Source organism: Typopeltis vanoorti, chromosome 11 (assembly GCF_054136105.1).
Source record: "Typopeltis vanoorti isolate ZY-2024b chromosome 11, IOZ_Tvanoo_1.0, whole genome shotgun sequence".
In the NCBI taxonomy this organism is placed as follows: Eukaryota; Metazoa; Arthropoda; class Arachnida; order Uropygi; family Thelyphonidae; genus Typopeltis; species Typopeltis vanoorti.
In genome coordinates this window covers 16,765,084-16,788,727 of record NC_143559.1, presented here as the reverse complement: position 1 = coordinate 16,788,727, position 23,644 = coordinate 16,765,084, and the positions used below count along the sequence as shown (strand labels likewise).

The 23,644-nt window shown below is 34.7% G+C and overlaps 1 protein-coding gene across 2 annotated transcripts in view; it reads left to right on the top strand.

Annotated features, from left to right (window-relative positions):
- Nucleotides 1-23,644, top strand: part of LOC150101332 (inactive tyrosine-protein kinase 7-like) — a 340,607-nt gene that overhangs the window by 289,988 nt on the left and 26,975 nt on the right. For both annotated transcript variants that reach the window (XM_090400047.1, XM_090400046.1), the window contains exons 8-9: nt 5,970-6,239; nt 14,787-15,059. In XM_090400047.1, the coding sequence (XP_090256173.1) occupies nt 5,970-6,239; nt 14,787-15,059 (543 nt within the window). The remainder of the gene's footprint in view (nt 1-5,969; nt 6,240-14,786; nt 15,060-23,644) is intronic.

Genomic DNA, 23,644 nt, shown 5'->3' with positions numbered 1-23,644 from the left:
CCTAATCTTTCCTAACTTTTTATTGTATTAATTTTTTTTTTTAGGAAAGTTATTGACCTTTTTAGTTATCTTACACCAGCTACTTAGGTGTCGCTTTTTGGAATTGTCAGTTAGTGTTTAATTTTGAGCTTAATGTACTGAAGATGCCTGTGACACACAGGCGAAAATTATACTATTAAATAATCTTTCTACGTGAGTTTTTTCCATTATTTATTTTGTATCGATATGTCTACTCATGGTATACCTCTTTTAAAACTTAGATCTTCTTTTGTTCATATTCCAGGGTCTTCTAACCTTCAACAATCTTAGATTAGTTGTGTCACAAATTCTTGCTGATAATGTCATGTTTCTTACTAGTATCCTCATTTTAACATGATTCCATCTTTGATATATATTCAGACTGCAGATTTTTCTCATAACTCAGAAACATCAATTTTATTTCTGACCTAACTCTTAGATACATAAGTTTAAAATTGGTTTCAAGTTCTGTATGTTAGTGTCTTGTTTCTCTGTCTTATTACATATAAGCTTATTCATCTGACTCTTTATCCTACTGCTTTGCTTATTCTTTTATCTATGTCCATATTCACTAAAAATTGTGCCTAAATAGTTGCAATGTTTTACTTGTTCTATTTTGTATAGGTTCTCTTGAGAATGCAATTACTGATTTTTGTGTTCTTACCTATTTTCATACCAGATTTTTTACAGTAGTTATTCAATTCAGATAAAGAAACATCATCATCTGCATGAAGTAAAGAGAGGAGCTGATTATCTCCAATTTTGATGTCAGGTTTAATGCCACTTTCTTTTATAATGTGATCCATATATAATGAGTAGCATGAAGGGAGTGTGTATCATAAATTACATTAAACTATCTTCCTGTACATTATAATAGGCAGTTTATATTCTTGTTTTAATCCTTTACCATTGAATAAGCAAAAGAGTGTGTGCATCAAATATCTTCACTGCTAGGTCATTCGTGTGTGTGTGTGTATATAGAGAGAGAGAGGGTATTGGCTTCACATTAATTGTTCTTAGTATCTCATAATGCACACCATAGTTTCTTTTGTATGTGTATGCTGCTATAGAGAGGGTCACTGCCCAGACCAATTTTGACCTCATCAGTAAAAGGTAGACTCGAGAAGATAATGAGGTTAAATTAATGCAAAAGTCATAGTTTCCATATGCAGATGAAAATTATTTATCACTATTATTAATATACTCTAGATCAGAATTGTCTATATTAATTTACCAAGTGGAAAAAGTTTCTACACATTAGTTCCTGTACATCCTGGAATTCCAACAGCAGGATATATATTCTATATAATATCCCATTTACATCATATGTAAATAGAATACCATTGAATACTGCTCTCATATCTAGGGTGGTGTCCCTAAGAGCTCCCTAAAAATGCTGAATTGTATACAGAAAAACGAAAGTGCCAAGATTGATCGATAACTCCCTCTCTCACTAATATGCTCCACTCACTTTCACACAGGAGTTCAGTCTCCACAGCCTGCACCTTCTATAAATACTTCTAGAGCTGCTGTTCATCAAATTGGCATTAAAAATCCCCCCGCCCTCTTGAAAATCTGTCCAAATGCATGCAGCCGCTAACCCTTTCATCATTCAACTCCAAATCCACAGAACAAATTTCTACTCTTCTTTGTTCATCCCTTTCACTGCTGCCTTCTGGAACCATCTTCGACCACGTTTCCCAAAGAATACCATCAATAGTATTTCAAGTCAAATGTGAACAAGTTTGTGAACAATGTGAACCCAGACAGCGCAGACCAACTCGAGGCAGGCTGCCCTGAAGGGGTGGGTCACCTGGGCACCGGCTACCTCCGTGGTCCTTTTGATTTCTTGAGGCAGATCTCCGAGGAGGGTGAGGAAATATCACTTGATAGCCTTAAGCTAGCAAGATGAGAATAATGAGCTGAGGCCTATTTTTCTTCTTTTTCCCTACCCCTACCTCCCCACCCGCCCTTCCCATCCTATTCTGCTTCCTCTCCTCCCCCCCCCCCAGCACCCCACCTTGACCTCTCTGTCACTTCCTTATCCCTCTTTTACTTCTCTTCGGGGACACTCTGACCCCTTTATTTTTCAATAGGCCGATGATGGGTTTATTCTTCACTCTCACCCACCTCAATAAAGGTCGAAACCGGTCTGGGTAATGGCCCCCTTGCCTTTAATACAAAACATCATACATCCCCTTCTTGGAGATGTGTTTTGGCATTAAGGGTAAATATTAAGATTAGTGATCAGAGCTTGCTCTACCTCTACCACGAGTTGCCTTGGTCTTGCACTACCTGTGGGATCAGCTAGTCTTGCATAAATTGCAGGTTCAAACTTGACATTTTGTCTGTTTGCTTACTTGGAAAAAATGGAGTAAAACCAGGTTTAAAATTGCTTGGTATCTTTAACATATATATATAGTGTTTTGAACAACTTTTCTCTTGGTGCCTTATCATATGCATTTTCCACATTTAGAAATTTTAGATTATTTCTGCATAGTTCCGCACTGTATGTCATAAAATAAAAATGTAGTTTGGACATCTATTTGGCCTGAATCTGGCTTTTTTTCATGGTATTACAACATGATCAATATTAAACTTGTTCATTTCAATCTCAAGCAAAAAATCACATCCTTTAAAATTCAGACATAATAATAGTTAATTTTGATATCATATCATTATTTACTAACGTACCACTAATAGACAAACTTGATTTAACAAAATCAAACTTCCCTTGATATTTTTGAAATATTCAAATTAACTGTATGTGTGTATGGATTACTTAAAAATTTACGTAAGAAAAAAAAATCTACAAACACATTAAAGGTGCTACAATGGTTTCTTCCTCCCCCTTTTCTTCCTTGGACAGTTTTTATATGGAGTATTTTGAGAGCATTAGCATAGCTATTTTCAAAACTTCAGTTTATTGTGTCATGTAGAGATGTATTTGCCTTTTTGGGGGGGCAATCAAGGAAGGATTGAGTAGTGTGGATTGAGTGGAGTACTCTCCTGCAATGAGTTTTAAGTGCCATGTAATAATAATCATAGTTAACTTTCTATAATTTGTTTTGAAGTGATGCTCCATACATTATGCAGTAAACTATGAAATATATCATCATCATCAAATTCCTGATATCTACAGGATATTATGATAGTACTGCATCCCTTGGGCAGTTTTTATATGGAGTATTTTGAGAGCATTAGCATAGCTATTTTCCAAACTTCAGTTTATTGTGTCATGTAGAGATGTATTTGTCTTTTTGGCTCCTTGGGGGAAGGGGGGGGCAATCAAGGAAGGATTGAGTAGTGTGGATAGTTGTGTTGAATGGAGTACTCTCCTGCAATGAGTCCTTTTAAGTGCCATGTAATAATAACAATCATAGTTAACTTTATATAATTTGTTTTGAAGTGATGCTCCACACATTATGCAGTAAACTATGAAATATGTCATCATCAATTTCCTGATATCTACAGGATATTATGATAGTACTACATTAAAGAGTTACACCTTCACTAGCATCCGATTAATAATTTTCCTCTAAATTGATCTGTTATCTGTTGAGACTGTGTATCTAGTCTATCCATAAATACTGTTATAACTTGAACAGCACATAAACCTTTAATCTATTAGTAAATCATTTTCAGCTTTCAGCATGTACAAACCAGTAGTACTCAATGTTCAAAATGTCCCCTTTTGCCTTCATGCATGCTCAAAGTCTGTGAGGCCACATGTCAACAGCCGTGTGCACAACATCCAGTGGAAATGCTCCAAATCCACTTGCAGGCTACTTTCTCAAGCTCTGACCACAATTTGAAGTCTAATGGATTCAGATCAGAACTTCCAGATGGCCAATCAGATGCTATGTGATCGGACACATTTGCTTCCAACCATTGTTGTGTGGTCCTTGTCTTGTGTGCAGGGGATGAGTCCTGTAGAAAGATCCATTGCCTACTGTAAAACTAGGTGTTGTTCAGGGACTGTATCACAGGTTCCAGCACAGTGTCTTGATACATTTTGACAGAGGTTTTGACTCCCTTTCTCATAGAAATACAACTTGGATAATCCCTGATATGTCACATACCTACCAAACCATCACTGAATCCTGGGTGCTGTGTGACCATCCAGGACATATACCCAATCGTTTTGGCAGGTAAATCACTCATTAATGGCAAAAATCTTCTCATCTGTGAAGAGGATATTTCTGTGTCTGTTTGTGTTCTGCTGGAGAAATGCATTTGATTTTATCACCCTCTGCTGCATAAGTTGTGGTGTAAAGAAGTGTCCAGTAGAATGATGATAGTCTCTCAACCCCAGGTCATCAGTATGTGACATTATTTTCCGTGAAACATTGATCTCTCACTACATCACTTTCTGCATTCTCACAGGATTATGGCAGAGGTGCCTTCACAGCCCTCGCAAGCTGTTGCATCCTAATGCAGCATGGTTGACCTGTTCGTTGGTGGTCATGTATGTCTTCTGTATCATTATAATGGTTAATAGGTGTGATACACAAACATCCTACTGATCCTGAGTATTTTTAGCTTGTTGAAGATAACCACTGTACTGCATCCCAACCTTGTGAAGTGCTATTACAGTTACATGGTTCTCATAATCTCTGCGCTGCACATTAACCCATACAGCTAGACAACTCTCTTTCTACTGATAAACGCATGAATGTTGTCTGTGCATGATGGCACTAACAGAACTGGCTCGTGCAATTCTGTGGGCAGCTCAGGAGTGTGCAGAAGTCGTAACAGTATTTATGGCAAGACTGTGTATATTTAAATATGCTTACAGAAAATTCATCTTGAAACTTATTAAACATTTTTTATATACTGTAGCTTGTCTGGCCTTATGGTGAGAACAAAAAAAAAAAAAAAAAAAAATTCTGTTAAGTTGAATTAAAAGTTTACAGTAATTGTGAATTAGTTTTTGACAGATTCTGTTTCCGTTTCCATGAAACTTATTTCATGGAATAAATTCTCACAGAATACTCGATGTATTCTATACAATCACTTTTTAGGCAACATTAGGAATTACTATTTGGTATGCATGGTGAACTGTTATTGGACTGCAGAATGAGAGAAGAAAGAAAAAAAATTGTCTCCTTTCTTTATTGATTGAAGTTATTCTTCTTACACGATGAACTGATGTTTCATTAAGTTCCATTACTAACTGCTGACTGATTTGGCTTCATCCATTTCATTTGCAAGTATATCCACTCTTGTTGAGCATAGACTTACTTGAATGTGTTAACTTTTGGAGTACATTGGATGGGAGAATTTGTATATGGTCAAAGAAAGAGAGAGAGATGGATGGCCATTTGTTAATATTGTTAAGTGGTAGATGATTTTTATTGTGCAGTGTAAGACTACCATCTTACTTACTTATTGGAGACTGAAATTACATGAAAAATTACCATGTATGATCTCTACAGCAGGATTCTCGGACTAACCTTTAGCCCATTCACAATGGTAATATAATCTAGGATATTAATTTTATGGAGAGAATTTTCATTAAAAAATACATATTTATTTATAGAAAAAAAAAGTGACTTAGTTTCTTGTTCATATAACATGTACAGTCCAAGAAACTGGACAATTTCTTGGACTGTATATGTTCAAGTAACACATACTTTCATAGTATGTGTTACTTGAACAAGTGTGTTCCTATTTTAACTTTGAATTGTGATAAGGTTTTAATTACATTATCTCATGTGTCTGGAATAAAAGCTTTCTGGAATATAGTCTTAAATAAAAATATGGTAGTTCATATCAGTAATGAAACTTTGAAGTAGTTTTCTTACATTATTCTGTAATAAGTAAATGAGATAACTAAACATAGCATACAATGATATGATTTCAGTAACACTTCAAAAATCTTTATTATTATTATTTTGTTGTTGTTGTGAAGTGATATGTACAACACTTTTTTTTTTTTCTTTTACCAGAAAAATTAAAATTTATGCCATCTCCAGTCAGTAAAAAATTAGAACTTGGTTCCACAGCCAAGATATATTGTAAGGCAAGAGGTGCAACAAAACCTGTTGTACGATGGACTAAAGAAGGAGAGCCTTTCTTTGAATGGCCCCCTCATGTAAAAGAAGACAATGGTACTCTTCATTTCAATGGTGTTCAAAGTCAGGATGCAGGTCGATACATGTGCATTGCTACTAATTCACAAGGTGTTATTAATGCAACTATTGATGTTGATGTTATTGGTGAGTATTAACAGAAATTTAAGTGTTGCACTGATACTAAAGTGTCAAAGAGCTACTTAACTAAATAGCGCTTTGATATCTTGAACAAGGATAGTTACTTCTACTTTTATTAATGTTGATATTATTATAACTAGCATCTTTTTACTTCCATTCTCTCAAATAAAACCTAAATTACAGTTTAATAATAAAAATGAATTATTAATAGTTAATATTTCTGCTTTTGTTATTTCAACATTGATGCAAGCAACTGATGTCATTTATAGTTAAATGATTTAGCATTTTAATCACCAAAGTAATAATTAAAATGTTACTATAGTAAGAAGAAAATACTAAGCTATAAAATGAACTTTGTTTTCTCTTGAGAAATATTTTCTCAAGAGAAAACAGATAAATAGTAATAAAAAGGACAAGCATTCCAAAATGTTAGGTGACAAAAATCTATAATACTCAATAAGTGTTTGTTAATGCCATTGCCTCAATTAAGGAAGTCAAACAATGTTATATTTCTGAATGCATCAAAGAGGCATCTGAAGACAAAATATGATATTTTATCTTCAGAATAATGTGTAACTGATGTATAAAATTAAACTGGATTTTGGATCAAGTTTAATTACTAACTTTTTATAATAGAGTAACAGCTGAGTTGGATAAAGGAAATAGCTACACGATGATTTTGCAAAGGCATCATTTGACAGAATACTACATGGAACTCTATTATGCAAATTAGAACAAATGGGGATGATATGACACTGGTTAAGTAGATAAAAGGGTGGCTTCTGGACAGACATCAAAAAGTGGTATTATGGAGGAGCAGAATCGAGGCGAAAACAGGTGACTAAGTGATGTGCTGCAAGGTTCAGTGCTGGGACCATTGCTGTTTAATTTGTATATAAATGATATAGGAAATAACCTGAAAGGAAATATTCAGTTGTTTGCTGATGATGCAAAATTAGGTAGAATTAATCATGGAGATGTGGAGAGCTTGCAGGACAATTTAAATAGGCTGTCAGTATGGACAAAAGTTAATGGTGTCAGTTTATGTCAAGAAATGTAAAGTTTTATGCATTTTGGAAAAATTAGATTACAAGCTGTGTATCACATGGATGGCACGTAGATGAGCTCAGAGGTAAGTTAGCAGAAATGACCTGATGGTAGAATTATATTAGAAAGGAATGTGGCATTATTAATATTCAAGGAACAGAAGAAAACTGAAGTTACTTAAAATAGAACTCGAGATGAAAGATTGTCAAAAATAAATGAAAAAAGATCCAGAAGATAAAATGAAATTAAAATTTCATTTTATCTTCTGGATCTATAATGTGATCTATGTGTTGAGCTGTAATAGTATTCTGTATGCCTCTTGAGGCTCTAAGTCAGGAAATGGTGAATTAGTAGCAAACCAAAGTTAATTTCACTAATAAATTCTAGTAAAGTTCCTCATTACAAAAACCAATTTGGTTAAGGCACTATTCATTGTTGCTGTAAATTTTGCTTATATAAGTGGTAGCCCTTCAGGCTATACTTACTCTTTATTTGCATTTCAAATGGCTTTTTTACTTCCTTCTAGCTGATTAATATCTAGCTTCTTTACAGCAAATAATTATGATTTTTGGTTTGCTTCTTTTATGTTCGCTTGAAAGTAAAATAGACATTTTTGTAATAATGTTATGTCGTTACTTTTCTCTATATTATGTCTTTCTCTACCTCTAAATAGACCTCTTTCTAATCTACTGTTGTGCCTTTAAAATATTAATTCAGATCTATTTCCTCTCCGGATATTGGCAAAATTTTTATTATGCTGCGCCAGCCAATATCCTATAATCTCACCTTGTAGATTCACTTAGCAGTCGTGACCTAAATCTCACTTAAGCAATAATATCTAATTCCTTCTAGCCAAAAGATTCTATTTCATAAGTGGTGGTTTGAATTCGTAATCAGGCATAAACTCAGGTATAAGGTACAAAACATGTTTATTGGAAAAGCATAAAACATTTACAGTTAAGAAAATTCAAATACTCAATAGAATAAAACTCACTCTAAGTTAAGGTTCATACTATATCACAACAATAAAATTAAGTAAGCTAAATCCTTCAATTACGAAAAGATAAGATTAAGTATAAGCATAACACTACTAGGATATAATTCCTTTCACAAGTTATTCACAGAACACACATTGAACACTTTCATTAATACTCTATCAATAACCATCTTAATTCTAAATTTCATTAGTCAAGCCTAGCTATTCTCAATCAAAATACTGCCTATCAAAAATTCTTCTTTGTTCCACGTGGTCTTAACTAATTCAATCGAATTCTCACTTAAAAGTTCTCTATTAGTGTCCTTAGTTTACAGTATACACAAATTTCTTATTCTTCTAAGCGATTTTTAACATAAAATGAAATTCTTTACATTACCGGATCCTTTCAGATTTCATGCCACCATCTCGTGTAGATCTGGATTACCTTACTATATAGTTATCGGCCATCTTTTGCACCTGGCGATGCACTACACTTTTCTTTGAATCATTTCCGGACTGTGGCGTGCTGTCTACTGCTCCGCAGGAAATTTTCTCTGCTCTCCTCGATGGGACTTTATTCGAAGGCTTGATTCTGCATAGGCCATCATAACATGATCAGCTTCACTTGGAAATTCTCAAGAATAGCTCTTGTCGTCCGACATCAAAACTCCTAAATTGGAATCCAGGAACCGAAGAAGAAAAAGCCCCGCAATATCGTGTGCATCATCTTTTATTCACCCTATTGGGTGCCCTCTATTCGATATGTTTTTTACCCATGAACCCCATTGTTCATGCCCCTTGGGTGATCCTACACTCTCCCTAATCTGTTAGGTTACCCTATTCCAGGTAGTTGTTCTGACGTCACTTTCCGCGTAGGTACAGCCTCCATCGCTACGCTCGACTCGTACAGATTATACACGATTATTCTGGATTATTTATTACTACTTATAATCTTTCTGGAAATTTCGTAATGTACTAGACAGCTTAGTGGAATTTACAAATAACTTAACAATTCCCTTACATAATTCTTACTATTCTGACACAAAATTCTCCGCTTCTCATTTCAGTTATACAGGAATAAATTTCAACATATGGCACATATGGACTACACATTATCACATAACATAAAGAAATTTCTCATAATTATTAGCTGATGTGCAGGTATCTCCTTAATTAGTAATATTTATCATGTTAAATCCTGAATGAATGATTTCTTTGCAAGATTCCTTCATTCAGGATCTAACAATGTATATACTTTTGACAACTTCTGAGGCTATGAGATACATGCTTACTTACCAGAAAGCTTTAGGTTAGGTTAGTGTTTTGTGTTTTTTTATATGGTCAAATGCAGTGATCTTTTTAATTGGTCAATTTGGGAAATCAGTTTACTGGTCAGTTAAGAAGACATTGATAATTTTGTTTCAGGTCAACTCCAGTTGACATGCTATCCCCTCAAGGAGCAGTTAACTAAGGGATTGAAGTTGAGATCACTTTATTCCCTCATGAGAAGAGTTAATTTGTGTGATGTTTAAGTAAACTATTTGTCATTCATAATTCAGTGACCTGAAACTTAGTACAGTCAAACTTTGTTGTAATGATCACAGAAATAATAAACAAAAAGTCATAATGATTTTAATTTTATGCATATTCCCATACAAGTGCTCACTTTTACAATGAGCACATTACACAAATATACTGTGTAAATTTTGGTAACTACGTAAACATTCTTAATTGCTCAAGAAATTGGAATACTGAATTCTTAGAACAGACAAATATGAAAAGAGTAATTTAGCTTTTATGAACACCTGGATCAGATTATGGGCCAGTTTATAACCTAATCTTGTTTTTGGGGACCATCCCCTCACTACCTACCTCTCCAATGTCTAGCCTGCGGCCTAATCCCTTATTTTATCCGAACACTGCCATGACTATAAAATCTGTTGGAAACATGTCTACTAAAAGAAAGTCTGTCTCATTCATGAGTTGTAACTTAGTGTGAAAAATGTTGAAGTATGTAAAAAAGTTTTCTTTGTTCTCTTTCACAATATAGACATTTTGGAAGAATATAGATGTTTACATATCAACACAACCAAAAAATAAAAAATAAATAGAAAGTGTGAGCTTACAAACATCGATGTAGTATTGTTCCAATGGTTCACTACACAAAGAAGTCCTGGATTATCAACAGATGCTTACAATCTTGAAGGTTCAAAAAAGCAGAAACATTTGCTAAACCATTTGGGCATGACGATTTTGTATGTAACAACTGTTGATCGATTTAAAAACTGACATACCATCTTTGTCAATTTTAAAAAGACAAATTAAAATTGTTTATTATTAACCAGTAGTTTTTCATTATTCAGAAATAAACTGTTTAGTATTAAGTGTATGGTTTTAAAATTATGGACAAATAATTTGTGTTTAATATTAAATGTACTGTGGTTTGTTTATACAAGCATATTCATAGAAATAATTTCAAGGTATATAATTATATTTTTTTCTCTAATACTTTTTTTTTTTTTTAATCGAGTTATTGAGAATTTAAAAAAAAAAATAGGAGATAGATTTAACACACTGCTAATATAATGAGTAATGATTATAACATGGAAATTTTTTCACTCCTTTGGTGCTCATTATAACCAAGTTCAACTTAATTTGTAAAATCTTTACAAGACAGAAAGCATAATAAATTAATGACAAATGGTTTATATATGAGTCCCTGAATAACTTTATCTAATAAACACAAGAATTCTCTGACGTATAAGTGTGTGCATTGGTTTTCTAGTATTTTGTACAAAACTTATTTATTTTCACGGTATTGATGACAATACAGAATGATAAGTAAATATATATTGACTGTCTCCCAAAAATCTGGAAGACACTCATTTTAGGATCTAATTAATATTTGTTTTCTCTCTTTTTCCAACATAGATGGCACCTAATTAGGACTTTAGTTTCTTGTGTTGTCCGTTACAATTTTTTTTAAACTAGTCCCAATGTTATACCAAATTGTTGTTGTTTCCTGTACTGTGACATTGTTTTTGTGCTCTGAAGATGCTGGATATAATACCAGCGAAATATCAGCAAATAAGTTAATAAATATTATTTTCTTATCATTCTGTGTTGTCATCAATACCATGAAAATAAATAATATGTAATGTCAACACATAAGCCTTTCCACGTGTTTGCACTAAACTGGACAAGAAAGCATAATAATGGATGAAGTGATTACTATATTGTAACTATATTTTTAAATGCCAGTCTGTCACATTGACTGATACTTTTAGTAGTCATTTAGAAGAATTAGAATGGTTCTAAAATGTTTTTTTTAGAACCATTCATACTCAAATACGTATGTAGAGCTAATTCTCTTTTCATACAGTTTTTTTTTTACATGATTTCGAAATAACATGGTTTAAAAAACAAAAGCGGTTCTATTTTTACACTGTATATTTTGATTTAACACAGTTCAAATGGTCCTTATTTTTAAAATTTGCTTGAATTCAGTTCTGTTAAAAAAGGTATTTCCATTATATTTATTTCCTAGAATGGTACATATGTACTTAAACTTGAATTTTGGGGAACCCCCTCAATGTGTTAAATACTCTATGCTACAGAATGTAGACAATTGTGCCGACAACAACAAAAAAAAAATCTATTTTTTTTTCAATTCAAAATATCCTTAGGTAAATATTTTGGATTGAACGAAGATACTGTGAGAACGATTAAGAAAAATGAAGAGGCCAAAAACAAAATTAGGTGCCAAGTCATCATCGTATATGAGAGACATAAAAGTAAGATGGAAAAGGCCCTAGTGACGTGGATAGAAGATTACTCACAAGAAGGAATAACTTTAGACAGAAATGTCATCAACAACAATTGTGATTTTTCTGCAAAGCACAGGTTGGCTTACAAAATTTCTCAAAAGATGCGTGCATCATAATGTAAAAATAAAAGGAGAAGCCACATTCGCAGACAAGCTGGCAGTTAGGGAATTTCTTTCAAAACTGTCCAAAATTATTGAACATGGTGGCTACACTCCTGATCAAGTTTGGAATGCAGATGAGACCACCCTTTTTTGGAAAAAAATGCCAAAGTAGAACTTATATAGCAAAATCAGAAAAAAGGATGGCCAGGTGTATCTCAACAATTAATTGGTGTTTTCAAAGCAGCTAAAGATTGTGTGACTATTATTTTGCAGCAATGCTTCAGGAGATCATATGTTAAAACCATTACTTATTAATCGATCTCTAAGACTGTGGGCTATGAAAGGTGTGGATTTTAACATGCTACCAGTGCACTGAAAGGCAATTACAAAAGAAATTTTTAATGAATGGTTCCATCAATGTTTTGTTGCAGAAGTTAAATGCCATTTTATGAAAAAAAAATCTGGACTTTAAAGTTTTATTGATTATAGACAATGCACCTGGCCATCCTGTTTTAGAACATCCAAATGTGGAATTTTGTTTTCTTCCACCTACTACAACCACTAGACCAGGGTGTGATCGCTACCTTCAAAACTTACTACATAACAAGAATATTACAATATATTTTGGATAAACTAGATAAGGATATACTGACAGTTATTGATGTGAGGAAGAAATTTTCTATTTTGGATTGCATCAAACTTACTAAGTTGGTGTTATCAGAATTGAAACTATCAATTTTAAATGCATGCTGGAAAGCTACTTGGCCAGAATGTGTGAAAAAGAAAAACCCTGTACCTTTGCATACAACTGAATATCCCAATATCATTAGATCAGTTGGCTGAGAAGAATTTGATGATTTTTTGTCTGCAGATGTTGAAGAATTGATGGTTGACAAGGTTGTTACTGATCACGAAATAATAGAAGCTATCCTAGAATCTCAATGAAAAAGAAAAAAGTGATGATAACAAAGAGATTCCACTCACTGCAGGATTAATTAAAGACGGGCTTCAAATGGCTAGTAAATTGCAAAATCATTTTCTTGCACATGATCCAAATATTGAACAGTTTAAACGTGAACTGAAGTCATGTATGGGGAAAAATGAAGGATTATACAAAGATCTAGTCAAATCTAGGCAATTTCCCCGGACCACTCCCTACGAGTGACTGAAAGATCATTCAACTCAACGTTGGTTCCACTCAGTGACCCCTACCCTACATAAGCAGAACTGCTCATATTCCAGGAAAAAAGCATCCACTGACAAAGCCCTACACGGGCCACGTCAGAAAACACATTTCCCGGAGACTCAAGTTACCCTCTCAAGGCAAACCCCTGAAATCTTAAATCCCCTCACCGGGAGCTAGACTTGGAAGAAACCTTAAGAGAGCAAAAAATCTCTTTCAATACTAAAGAACTTGAAACGTCGGAGAGGTGTATTCTTCATAAGCGAACTCTCGGTCGGTGGGTATAAGTATTTATTAAAATAAAGAGCCAAAAGGCTTCAGTTCAGTGATGCAAAATTTATAAAAATCAAGTGGATATTATATCCAGCATTATTTCAAAGTGGAATGGAGAAACTATGAAAGTTTCGTACAAATAAGTTGACGAGAGCTTATGGGAATATGCCCGGCGGCATTTACGGGTCAGACTAGCATATATACAGACTCCTGACAGCATGCATGTTTTCTAAAGTGGCCCACACTAGGGAGCTCTCTAGTCAAATTATTTGTACAAAATTTTCATAGTTTCTACATTCGCTTTGAAATAATGCTGGATCTAATATCCACTTGATTTTTATAAATAGAAAATTACGTTTTGCCATTGCAGTGTGAATAGGACAGCCAGTGTTTCAAGTGATGGAAGTGATTTAACCCTCTCATGCATAAGGGCTCATAGGAGGGGACATAAAAATGATGTCCTCAGATTGAGGACATAATTTTTAATATATACAGGACAAATTTAGCAAAATTAATGAATTCATGGTAATACTGTAAGATTAAATGGTACTGTATCATCATTATAATTTTTTTTATAAATGAATATAAAAATTCATGCATGAGAGGTTAATTCTAGTCTCACACAAAAGACTGTGGCTGCTGTCAGAAAGTGGCGGCGAATAAAATTTAATTAATAACCATATGCGTGGGTGTATTTGGGCTTTTTTGAATTTCTGTTTTATTAATGACACACTATTTTCTTTAAGAAAGATACATATGTATATACTTTAAATAAGTATTTTAAAAAAAATATTCCATTAAAATTAGTTTTATTCAATGATTTTCATATGTTTTGTTTGATGAAAATAACTTATTGTTCGTATCAGGTTTTCACATCTGGAGCCATTCTTCTATTTTTTTCATATGTACTGTATTCTTTTTTTATACAGTTTTCATTTACACATTTTTTTTTCTTTCTTTCTGGAGCCAATCTACTGTGTAAATGGAGAATTGGATGTATATTAAAAGATACAGTATATTGTAAAATTAAAGAAAATTTAATTCTTCCTTTTAATCAGTACTTTTCCATAAAGAAAGAAATCTATGAACTGAAATTAGATTCATATATACATATTAAAAGTATATTTTTTCCTTACCTTTCTCCAGTTATGCCAAAGTTTACAGTTCATCCTACGGATACAGAAGCTTATGAAGGCTATCCAGCAATGTTACATTGTAAAGCAGCTGGTGACCCCCATCCTACAATTCAATGGGATAAAGACAACGTTCTTAATGGATTTGATGAGAAACGTTTTTTCGTTATGGAAAATGGTACTCTTTATGTCTCAGAAGTTCATATGGATGATCAAGGCAAGTATGGATGTACAGCAGGCAACAGTGGAGGTTTTAAGCGAGCTGAAGTTGGCCTGATGGTTAGAAGTAGGTATCTATGAATATTAATGTAACTGGCATATGTTATGATGAATTTTGATTTAGCCCTAATCTTGTTTTCTTTTAAAATAGTTATCTTTTTTTTTTTTTTTTTAATGAGTCTGTAGTTTACTTTTTTCCCCTCCTTATTTACCTGACTACATCAGTGTAACCAGTATCTAGTGGAGTAGTCAGTAGATTATGCTAAAATTAGTTAAAGGATTTCCACAGAATCTTTATCAATTTAAATACACCCAACCATAAACAGTATGGCCGAATTAAACTAGCTGAAATTTAGGAGACCTATGATCAGTGGAAATACTGTACATCACAATTTTTTACTTTAAGGAATAGCACTGAACAAGTTATAGGATTTAGAACTTCTTTATCTATAAAATAAATTGTCTTATAGATTTTGCCAAAGATTTTGAGTATCGATAGACATTATGGATAATTATTCAATAAAAACTATACAATTTCTGACGAATATGTGAGAATAATAAAAGAAATGTATAAAGTAAAATTTGTGAAATAAAATGGAAACCTATATCATGGATGGAAGATCTAAATTATGCAGATGACAGTTTGCATAATCAAAACACTGATTTGCTTATGATGACTCCACACATGAAAATTCACAGGATCTATAACACTACTGTGCCATATGTTGGTAATGAGGAAATAGTAGCCTATTGATACGGTTCTTATGAGAGTGTGCTGAAAAGTTGTGATAATCACCATGATGGAGATGTTAAGATGATTAGAAGAAAATGGAGGAATGGTAGTGGTCAATTCAGAGGAGCAATGCCCACTGTGCCTTTTCCATAAAAGTACATATGGAAAAGGCACAGTGCAGAAACAGAGCGACTATGGGAAAGTGACTGAAGGGAGTCTGTGAGGGAAAGGTCACCTATCAAGTGGATTGCCCTCTTCATCATCAAGAATTCTTAAGGTGATTTTGGTTGGACTTCCCCAAATGTGGGAACATCATTCTAAGGTTGGTCTGATCTGAGACTCATAAAAGTACATAAAGTACACTCAAAAGTGTGGAGTTGAGAGGAAAAGAAGTAATGTTTTGAATGGAAACAAACAAGCTTTTTAGATGTTGGAGGTGGTTATGTATGTATGTAATATATTTGGAAAGTGTTTTTTATTGAAAAAAAAGTTGGGGTGTAATTTGGGAGTGGGTGGTGGTGAGGAGTTTATATATTTTTATATCCACAGTTAAAATGCTAGTATTTGTATGATTGTCTTTCATATTAGCATTATTGGTTCAGGAAACAAAGAGCAGGGAAATGCAGCTGGGGTGAGGGATTTGTGAACTCTCTCTCTCACACACACACACACACACACACACAGTGCCCAGACTCTAGACTAAGTGAAGCTTTGGACAGTGCTCTCCTACATACCACTAACTCAGTGCCCCTCTAGGCATGATCATTATCATGCGGTATCTCCATGGAGTCTGGAGACTCATTGTGGGAGACCCAAACTAACTATTATACACATAAAACATTCATATCTTTCCTTAACTCATTCACTGTCAGGGAACTCAAGGTCGTTGCTGAATCATGGCCTTATAAAGAGGAATAATAACTTATCTTTACTTATTAGCACATTTTTCAACATCCATGTAATCCTTTGAGCTATTTTACCAACTTTTGTGATATGCCCTGAACTTCAACTCTCTGTTCGCCATTATCCCCAGTTTCCTGCAATCCAGTACCATCAATATGATACACTCATCATATTGATAGATCAATATGATATGTAACCTTTTCAACCCGAAGTGCATAACTTTATATTTTGCAACATTAAATTGACCGACATTATCTTTTGCCTATAATGCCAATATATTTAAATCATCCTGCAGGATATCTGCATCACCTTTGTCAACTATTGCTTTCCCTAGTATTGCATCATCAGCATACAAATTAAATAGTAGCATCCTTAGTATAGAACCCTTAGGTACTCCACTAGTTACCCTCATTTTCTTAGATTCCACTCCACCAGAGAGTAGAAGTACTGTATATAGTGTCTGTCTATTAGCCCCTTCCCCATCTATGCTAATAGCTCCATATCAGTTTGCTCCAACTTTTGTAATACCTTTCTATGTGATGTTCTGTCAAATGCATTTTTAAAGTCCAGCAAGATCATGGTGTAGCTATTTCTTTATCTAATTCCATTATCACTTTATGATAAACCTTGCCAGAGCTGAGGCTTAGATTGAACAACTTCATCAGAGGCAATGCAATTTTCTCTTGCACATTCACACAGTACAAGAGCTGGCATGCCATCCTAGTCCCTCAGTTGTATTCATATTGATATTTTTCAATATGTATGCTGAACACCTCCTGTTCATCCACCTCAGATTTGATATGCATATCAGCAACTGCAAAATCTCTGCCTGGATGATGCATTTTTGCAAAATGATTACTCAATAACTCAGACATTTAAAGGCATCCTAGCACAGACATTTTTCCTTGTACTTGCTCCATAATGAAAAAACTCTTTTGGATTTATTTTTTCTGCTTAGCTAATTTTTTTTCTCATAATCAGATTTGGGCCTTCTTACTTGTACTTTGTACTGTTCACAAGTATGCTGATTGTCTTTTTCTTTATATTCTTCAGTTTTTTTTTCCAGCTCTTACTATATCTCTACTCATCCACTTAATCTCCAGTTAGTTTATCCTCTTAACCTTGGGTATGCAGTCTAATACTGCTTCTGTCAAACAATCTCTGACCACTTCCCATGCACTATTGACATCCTTTCCTTTTAACTTCTCAAGCCATGGCATTGCTCCAACCTCCATGGAGTCAGCAGATTCATTGTGGGAGGTTCATTCAACTGACGACATATTTATCTTACTGAATCTTAAAATCCTTAACACTCCTTGCATTAACAACACATTCTGGTAATGCGTTCCATCCACTGACAATTCTCCATGTAAAAAATCTACTCCTCACACCCCTCTTTACCACTTTCTTACATAACTTCCAGGGATGGCTTCTGCTTTTTCCCCTCTCGCCTTTTGCTCTTTTTATAATCCCATCTGGATTAATCCGACAAAATTCTTTCACTAACTTAAATGTCTCTACCATATCACCTCTTTTCCTCCTATTCACCAAACTCCGCAACCCACATTTCTTCAACCTCTCTCCATAGCCAGCATTCCAAAGTTCTGATATTGTCTTAGTCACTCATCTCTGGATCCTTTCCAATGTTTCCACATCGCACTTTAAACCAGGAGACCAAATTTGAGTACAGTAGTCTGAGTGGGTCTGACCACTGTTCTGTACAGCAGCACAACCACTTCCTTATCCCTACATGTTAGAGTACTTCTTATCATAGCAGTACTATGATGTGCAGTTTTTGCAACTTTCATTATGCCCTCTAAGCTTCAGTAAATAAGGGTTTATGTTGAACTATCAAGTTCAACATAAACCCTTTCTCAACAGAGAATGCCACATGTTCGGCAACTTCCCTGAATAAGACTGCATGGTCACTCTCTCCAATTGGAAGCAGAGTGTCTATCTTGGTTATGGATATATCTTATGGTGCTGTTACCAGATCCAACACTCTCAAATCCCCTATAACATGTTTTTTCAGGTAATTTTCTCTTGGCAACTATATAAATTCCACCTCCATCAGCTGATTATCCACTAGCTGATCAGGAAGCCTCCAACAGATATATAACAACTGGGTTTGGTCCCATGAACTATCTGGCTGCCAGGCCTGAGGGAAAACTGTTTTACTGCTGCATCCTCAAAAGGAGTAGAAACTGGCTCTGTAGGATGCATGTGGAAAGAAAGGGGTGGGGGAAGAAGCTGGAGGCCTTGCTCTGGTGATTAAACATTTACCTGCTAGGGTCTGCTTGGCATTTCCTCACAACCAGGGAAGATAAAGGCACTGATAATGTTGGACTTAAAATAAAAATGAATAAAACAAAAGTTCTTAAATTGAACTGTCTAAAATTAAACTTTATTGGTCTCCTGAGTTCTAAGGGGATAAAGAAGCTGTGGAAAGGGTGCAAAGAAGAAGAGTTACAAAGATTATATGTGGGATTTAGATTATGATCACAGATTTGTTCTCATAGTCCACATTTGTCCAATAGCAGTAGTAGTTAATTTTTGCATACTTGGGAGCTATCCTATGATATCCTATAACACCCATTTAAAATTAGCAGGGTGCTAATTTTTCTTAGAATGTCATCAATGGCAGAATCATATTAAAAATGAAAATATTAAGAAGTTGACATTGCTAGAATTCAGAATGTGTGAGCAGTGCTAATTTAAGGTGGCATGGTTACTTAAACAGATGGAAGAGAAAAAGGTCAGCAAAACAGGCATTTGATGCCAAGAATAAGATCTAGACCAAGGAATAACTTAATCAATCCATCTAAGACCAAGGTCTTAGGTGGATTGATTAAGTCAGAACCACTCCAGAATTATGTTGTATGTTGCAACATCCCTTGGAAGTACATATCAGGAAACTGGTGATGATAATATAATATTTGGATGGTTTCAATATAATTCAATCTCTTGAAAACAGTGTTTTCTTTTGTCAGTCTGTATTATACCCTTGTCAATATCAACACCCATTTAAAAGTTTATAAACCTCTATCATATCACCCCTCTTTCTCCTGTTAACTAGAGTCTGCAATTTGGTGCAATCCACATACTCGCAAATCTGTCCTTATAATCTAAATCCCACATATAATTTTGTAACTCTTCTTCTTCTTTGCACCCTTTCCACAGCTTCTTTATCCCCTTAGAACTCAGGAGACCAAATCTGCACACAATAATCCAGGTGTGGTTGTATCAAGACCTTATAAAGAGGCAAAATGAATTCCTTATCCTTGCATGTCAAGGTTCGCTTCAACATTACAATTATCCTCTGAGTTGTATTTGAAACTTTTGTTGTGTGACCTTTGAACTTCAAATTCCTATCCACCATTATGCCAACATCCCTAGCCTCATCAGTTTCTTGTAGCATAACCCCACTAATATAGTATGTTGCCGGAAATCTCATCATACCAAAGTGCATAACTTTACACTCACTAACATTAAATTGACAGCCGTTTTCTTTTCCCCCAATTTCCAGCCTATTCAAATCATTTTGTAAGTGCTGGATAGCAGTAGCATCCCTGATTGCCCTGCCTATCTTCTCATCATCTGCAAACAATTGCACATCACCTGTTAGACCCTTCCTGAGGTACACCACTGGTCACCTTAAATTTAGCAGATTGACACCTACCATATATCACTTTTTGATATCTGTCTGTCAACCATCCATTGATCCAAGTCAAGAGTTTATATTCCAATCCCATATTCCCCAGTTTATACAACAGCCTTTCATGTTATTCTATCAAATGCCTTAGAAAAATCCAACATTATCATAGTGTATCCGTTCCCTTTATCCAACGTGGCCGTAACATTGTTATAAAATATGAGCAAATTGCTAAAACATGACCTTCCTTAGTAAACCCATGCTGCTTCTTGCAGAGTACAGCTTGTTTGTCTATCCATTTCTGTATGCAAATTCTTACCAACTTCTCTAAAATCTTCACTACCTTACCAGAGATACTGATAGGTTGGTAGTTAGACACATCAGTTTTTGCCTTGTACAATGGAACTATCATATATTCCTTCCATTCCCGAGCTGAGACCCAAGTTATACAACCATGTTAAAGGCATAGCCAATTCAGCTGAACATTCCTTTAGCAAACGGGCTGATGTTCCATCTGTCCATATAGACAAATTCTTATCCAGGTTATGCAACGGCTCTTCACCCTCGTTTTCATGCACCTCTAACTCTTCATCCTCTCGCTATTTTCACGATATTCTTTCCACATGTTGCATACACCTGTTGATATATCTCTTAGCAAATTGAACACTCATTAGCTTCTGACACTAGAGTACCATGCATTCAGTCAAGTTATTCTTCACACAGTCATTCTTTCTTTTGTTTGCAGCATTTTCATCTCATCTACAAAACTTAAATACAGATCCTTGTTATATTTCCAGGATTTCTCATAGAGTGAAAATCTAATTCCAACAACTCCTATTTGGCCTGAATCCAACTTATCTTCTCCACAATTTTCTTAGCCTCTTTTAGTATGCTAGCATAAATTTTACAAACACTGGTAGGTAAATTCTTTGTAATTCTCACATTCAGTTTCAGTTTTCACATTTTCCTTTTTATAGATGGGCACTATGATGACTCTACTTCAATGATCTGAAATTTTACCTTTAGACTATGCTTTCTGAATCAAGCAGTGTAGCTCTGTGTAAAACTTTTATATTTGAACATTTCTGGTCAGACATCATCTACCCCAACTACCCTTCCACATTTCAGGTTTTTAATGATATCTTGAAGAAGGTAAAGATTTTGGCCTATTTTTAAATGCAAAAGAGACCAAATTTCTGAGAATCTCAAAAGAAAATAGATCTCAGCCAGAAATATTCATAAACAATATAAAAATTGAGCATACAATAGAATACAAATATTTAGGTACCTACTTTATTACAGATGGAAAACAAGATATAGAAATAAAAATAAGAACCACCATAGCTAAGATGTCTTCTAGAAAAATAAAGATCTGCTCAGAGGTTCTCTGGGTATAGAGACAAAGAAGAGAATGATAAGATTGGGTATTCAAGAAGAGAGTAAGACAACAGGTAGAGGCATTTAAAATGTGGTGCTAAAGAAGAGCCCTGAAAATCTCATGGACAGAGCATGTGACCAATGCAGATGTACTACAGAGAATGAAAACAAGGAAATTTTTTTTGCAGGAAATTGGGGGGGGGGGGGGAGGATCAGCAGGACAGGGGACACTAACAGCTTTACAAGGAAAGATTATGGGAAGAGGATCAACAGGTAAAAAAAAGGACATGGTTTGATGATATAAGATCATGGACAGGATCATGTGACTATGAAAAAAAAAAAAAAAAGAGAGAGAGAGAGAGAGCTGCCAACAGAAAGGACATGGTGTTGCATCCTCGCATTGAGGAAACTACATGAAGAAGAAGAAAAGTTATCTTCTGTATAATATACTGATATGCACTTATGATTATATTCCTCTTAAATATTTTCTGATACTGGTTATTTCATTTAAAAACTTTAAAAGTACTCCAAATATCTAGAATATGTTGTTTCAGTTTTCATGTTGGCTTTTTTTTCACTGTCTACCCTCTTGCATTTTTCCCATTTTTTTAAGTAGCCTCCTGAATATTTTGCCACTTTCCTGATATATGAGGTGTGTTCAAAAAAAACGACTGAACTTTCTAAATAGCGCACCAACTGGTGTGCTATTTAGAAAGTTAGTGTCATTGATGACAGAGAGCACACCTAACGGCATGTTCTGACAACAATCTGCCATTTGTCCCATTCTGCTATGAGCATTAGTTGTCTAGTTATATTCACTTAAGTGAGCACGTGCATAAGCTGTCCGTTGGATTAGTGACAAAGTAACAATGAAAGAGCTTGAAGAACAACGTGTGTGTGTGTGTGCAATTCTGCTGCAAACTTGGTAAAAATTGAGATGTGGGTTTAGGCTATGATATTGAAACCAAGATGCAATCGTCGCAGTGGGTGGGGAAAGGGTCTCCTCAACCAAAAAAAGCATGGATGAGTCGGTCAAAGATCAAGATGATGTTGGTTGTGTTTTTTGATTGGAAAGGCAACATCGATTATGAATTTGTACCATGTGGTCAGATGGTAAACAAAGTGTTGTACCAGGAAGTTTTAGTGCATTTGAGGGAAGCTATGCACAGGAAGAGGCCTGAATTGTGGGGAAACCAGACTTGGATGTTGCACCACGACAGTGCGAATGGCAAAACATCAGACATCCGTTGTGCCCCATCCACCCTATTCTGTGGACTTAGCCCTGGCAGACTTTTTCCTATTTCCCAAACTTAAAACCACTTTGAGAGGACTTAGTTTCCAAACCATAGAGGAGATTCAGGAAAATGCAATAAGAGAACTGCACACCATCCCACCAGGAAGCATTCCAACAATGGAAGAAATGTTCAGAACAGTGTATCACCAGTAGAGGGAACTACTTTGAAGGGAGACAGTGCTTAAAATGTAAAATGAACAATAAAGTCTTTATAACAAAAATTCACTCTTTTTTTGAACACTCCTTGTATTCTTACCATGACTTTTGTTTCATTACTTTTACATGGCTGAAGCCTATTAGGGCATCTGCTGACTTACTCAAGAAACATTTCAATATTCTTTTTTCTTTTGATGGACAAAAGCTGCTCAGCTTTAATTCTTTTTAAAACTTTCTTTCATATTGTTCTTTTCAATGTAATATTCATTTTAATCTTAAAAGTAAGTGATCACTTAAAATTTCAAATACCAATTATGCTCTTGTATTCTAACTGGTGTGAAGATATTTCTATTAACAAAAATGGACTTTTTTTCCCCCTCTTGTCTTCTCTCCATGTGCATTTGTGCATATCTTTATGTTGAAATATAGTGTCATTGATGACTAGTTCTGTGTCATGAAATCCAGAGTATACTTATTAGCTTTGCCTTTTATCCAGATTTTTTTCAAAGCATTTCTATATGCCTAGGATTTACTTAT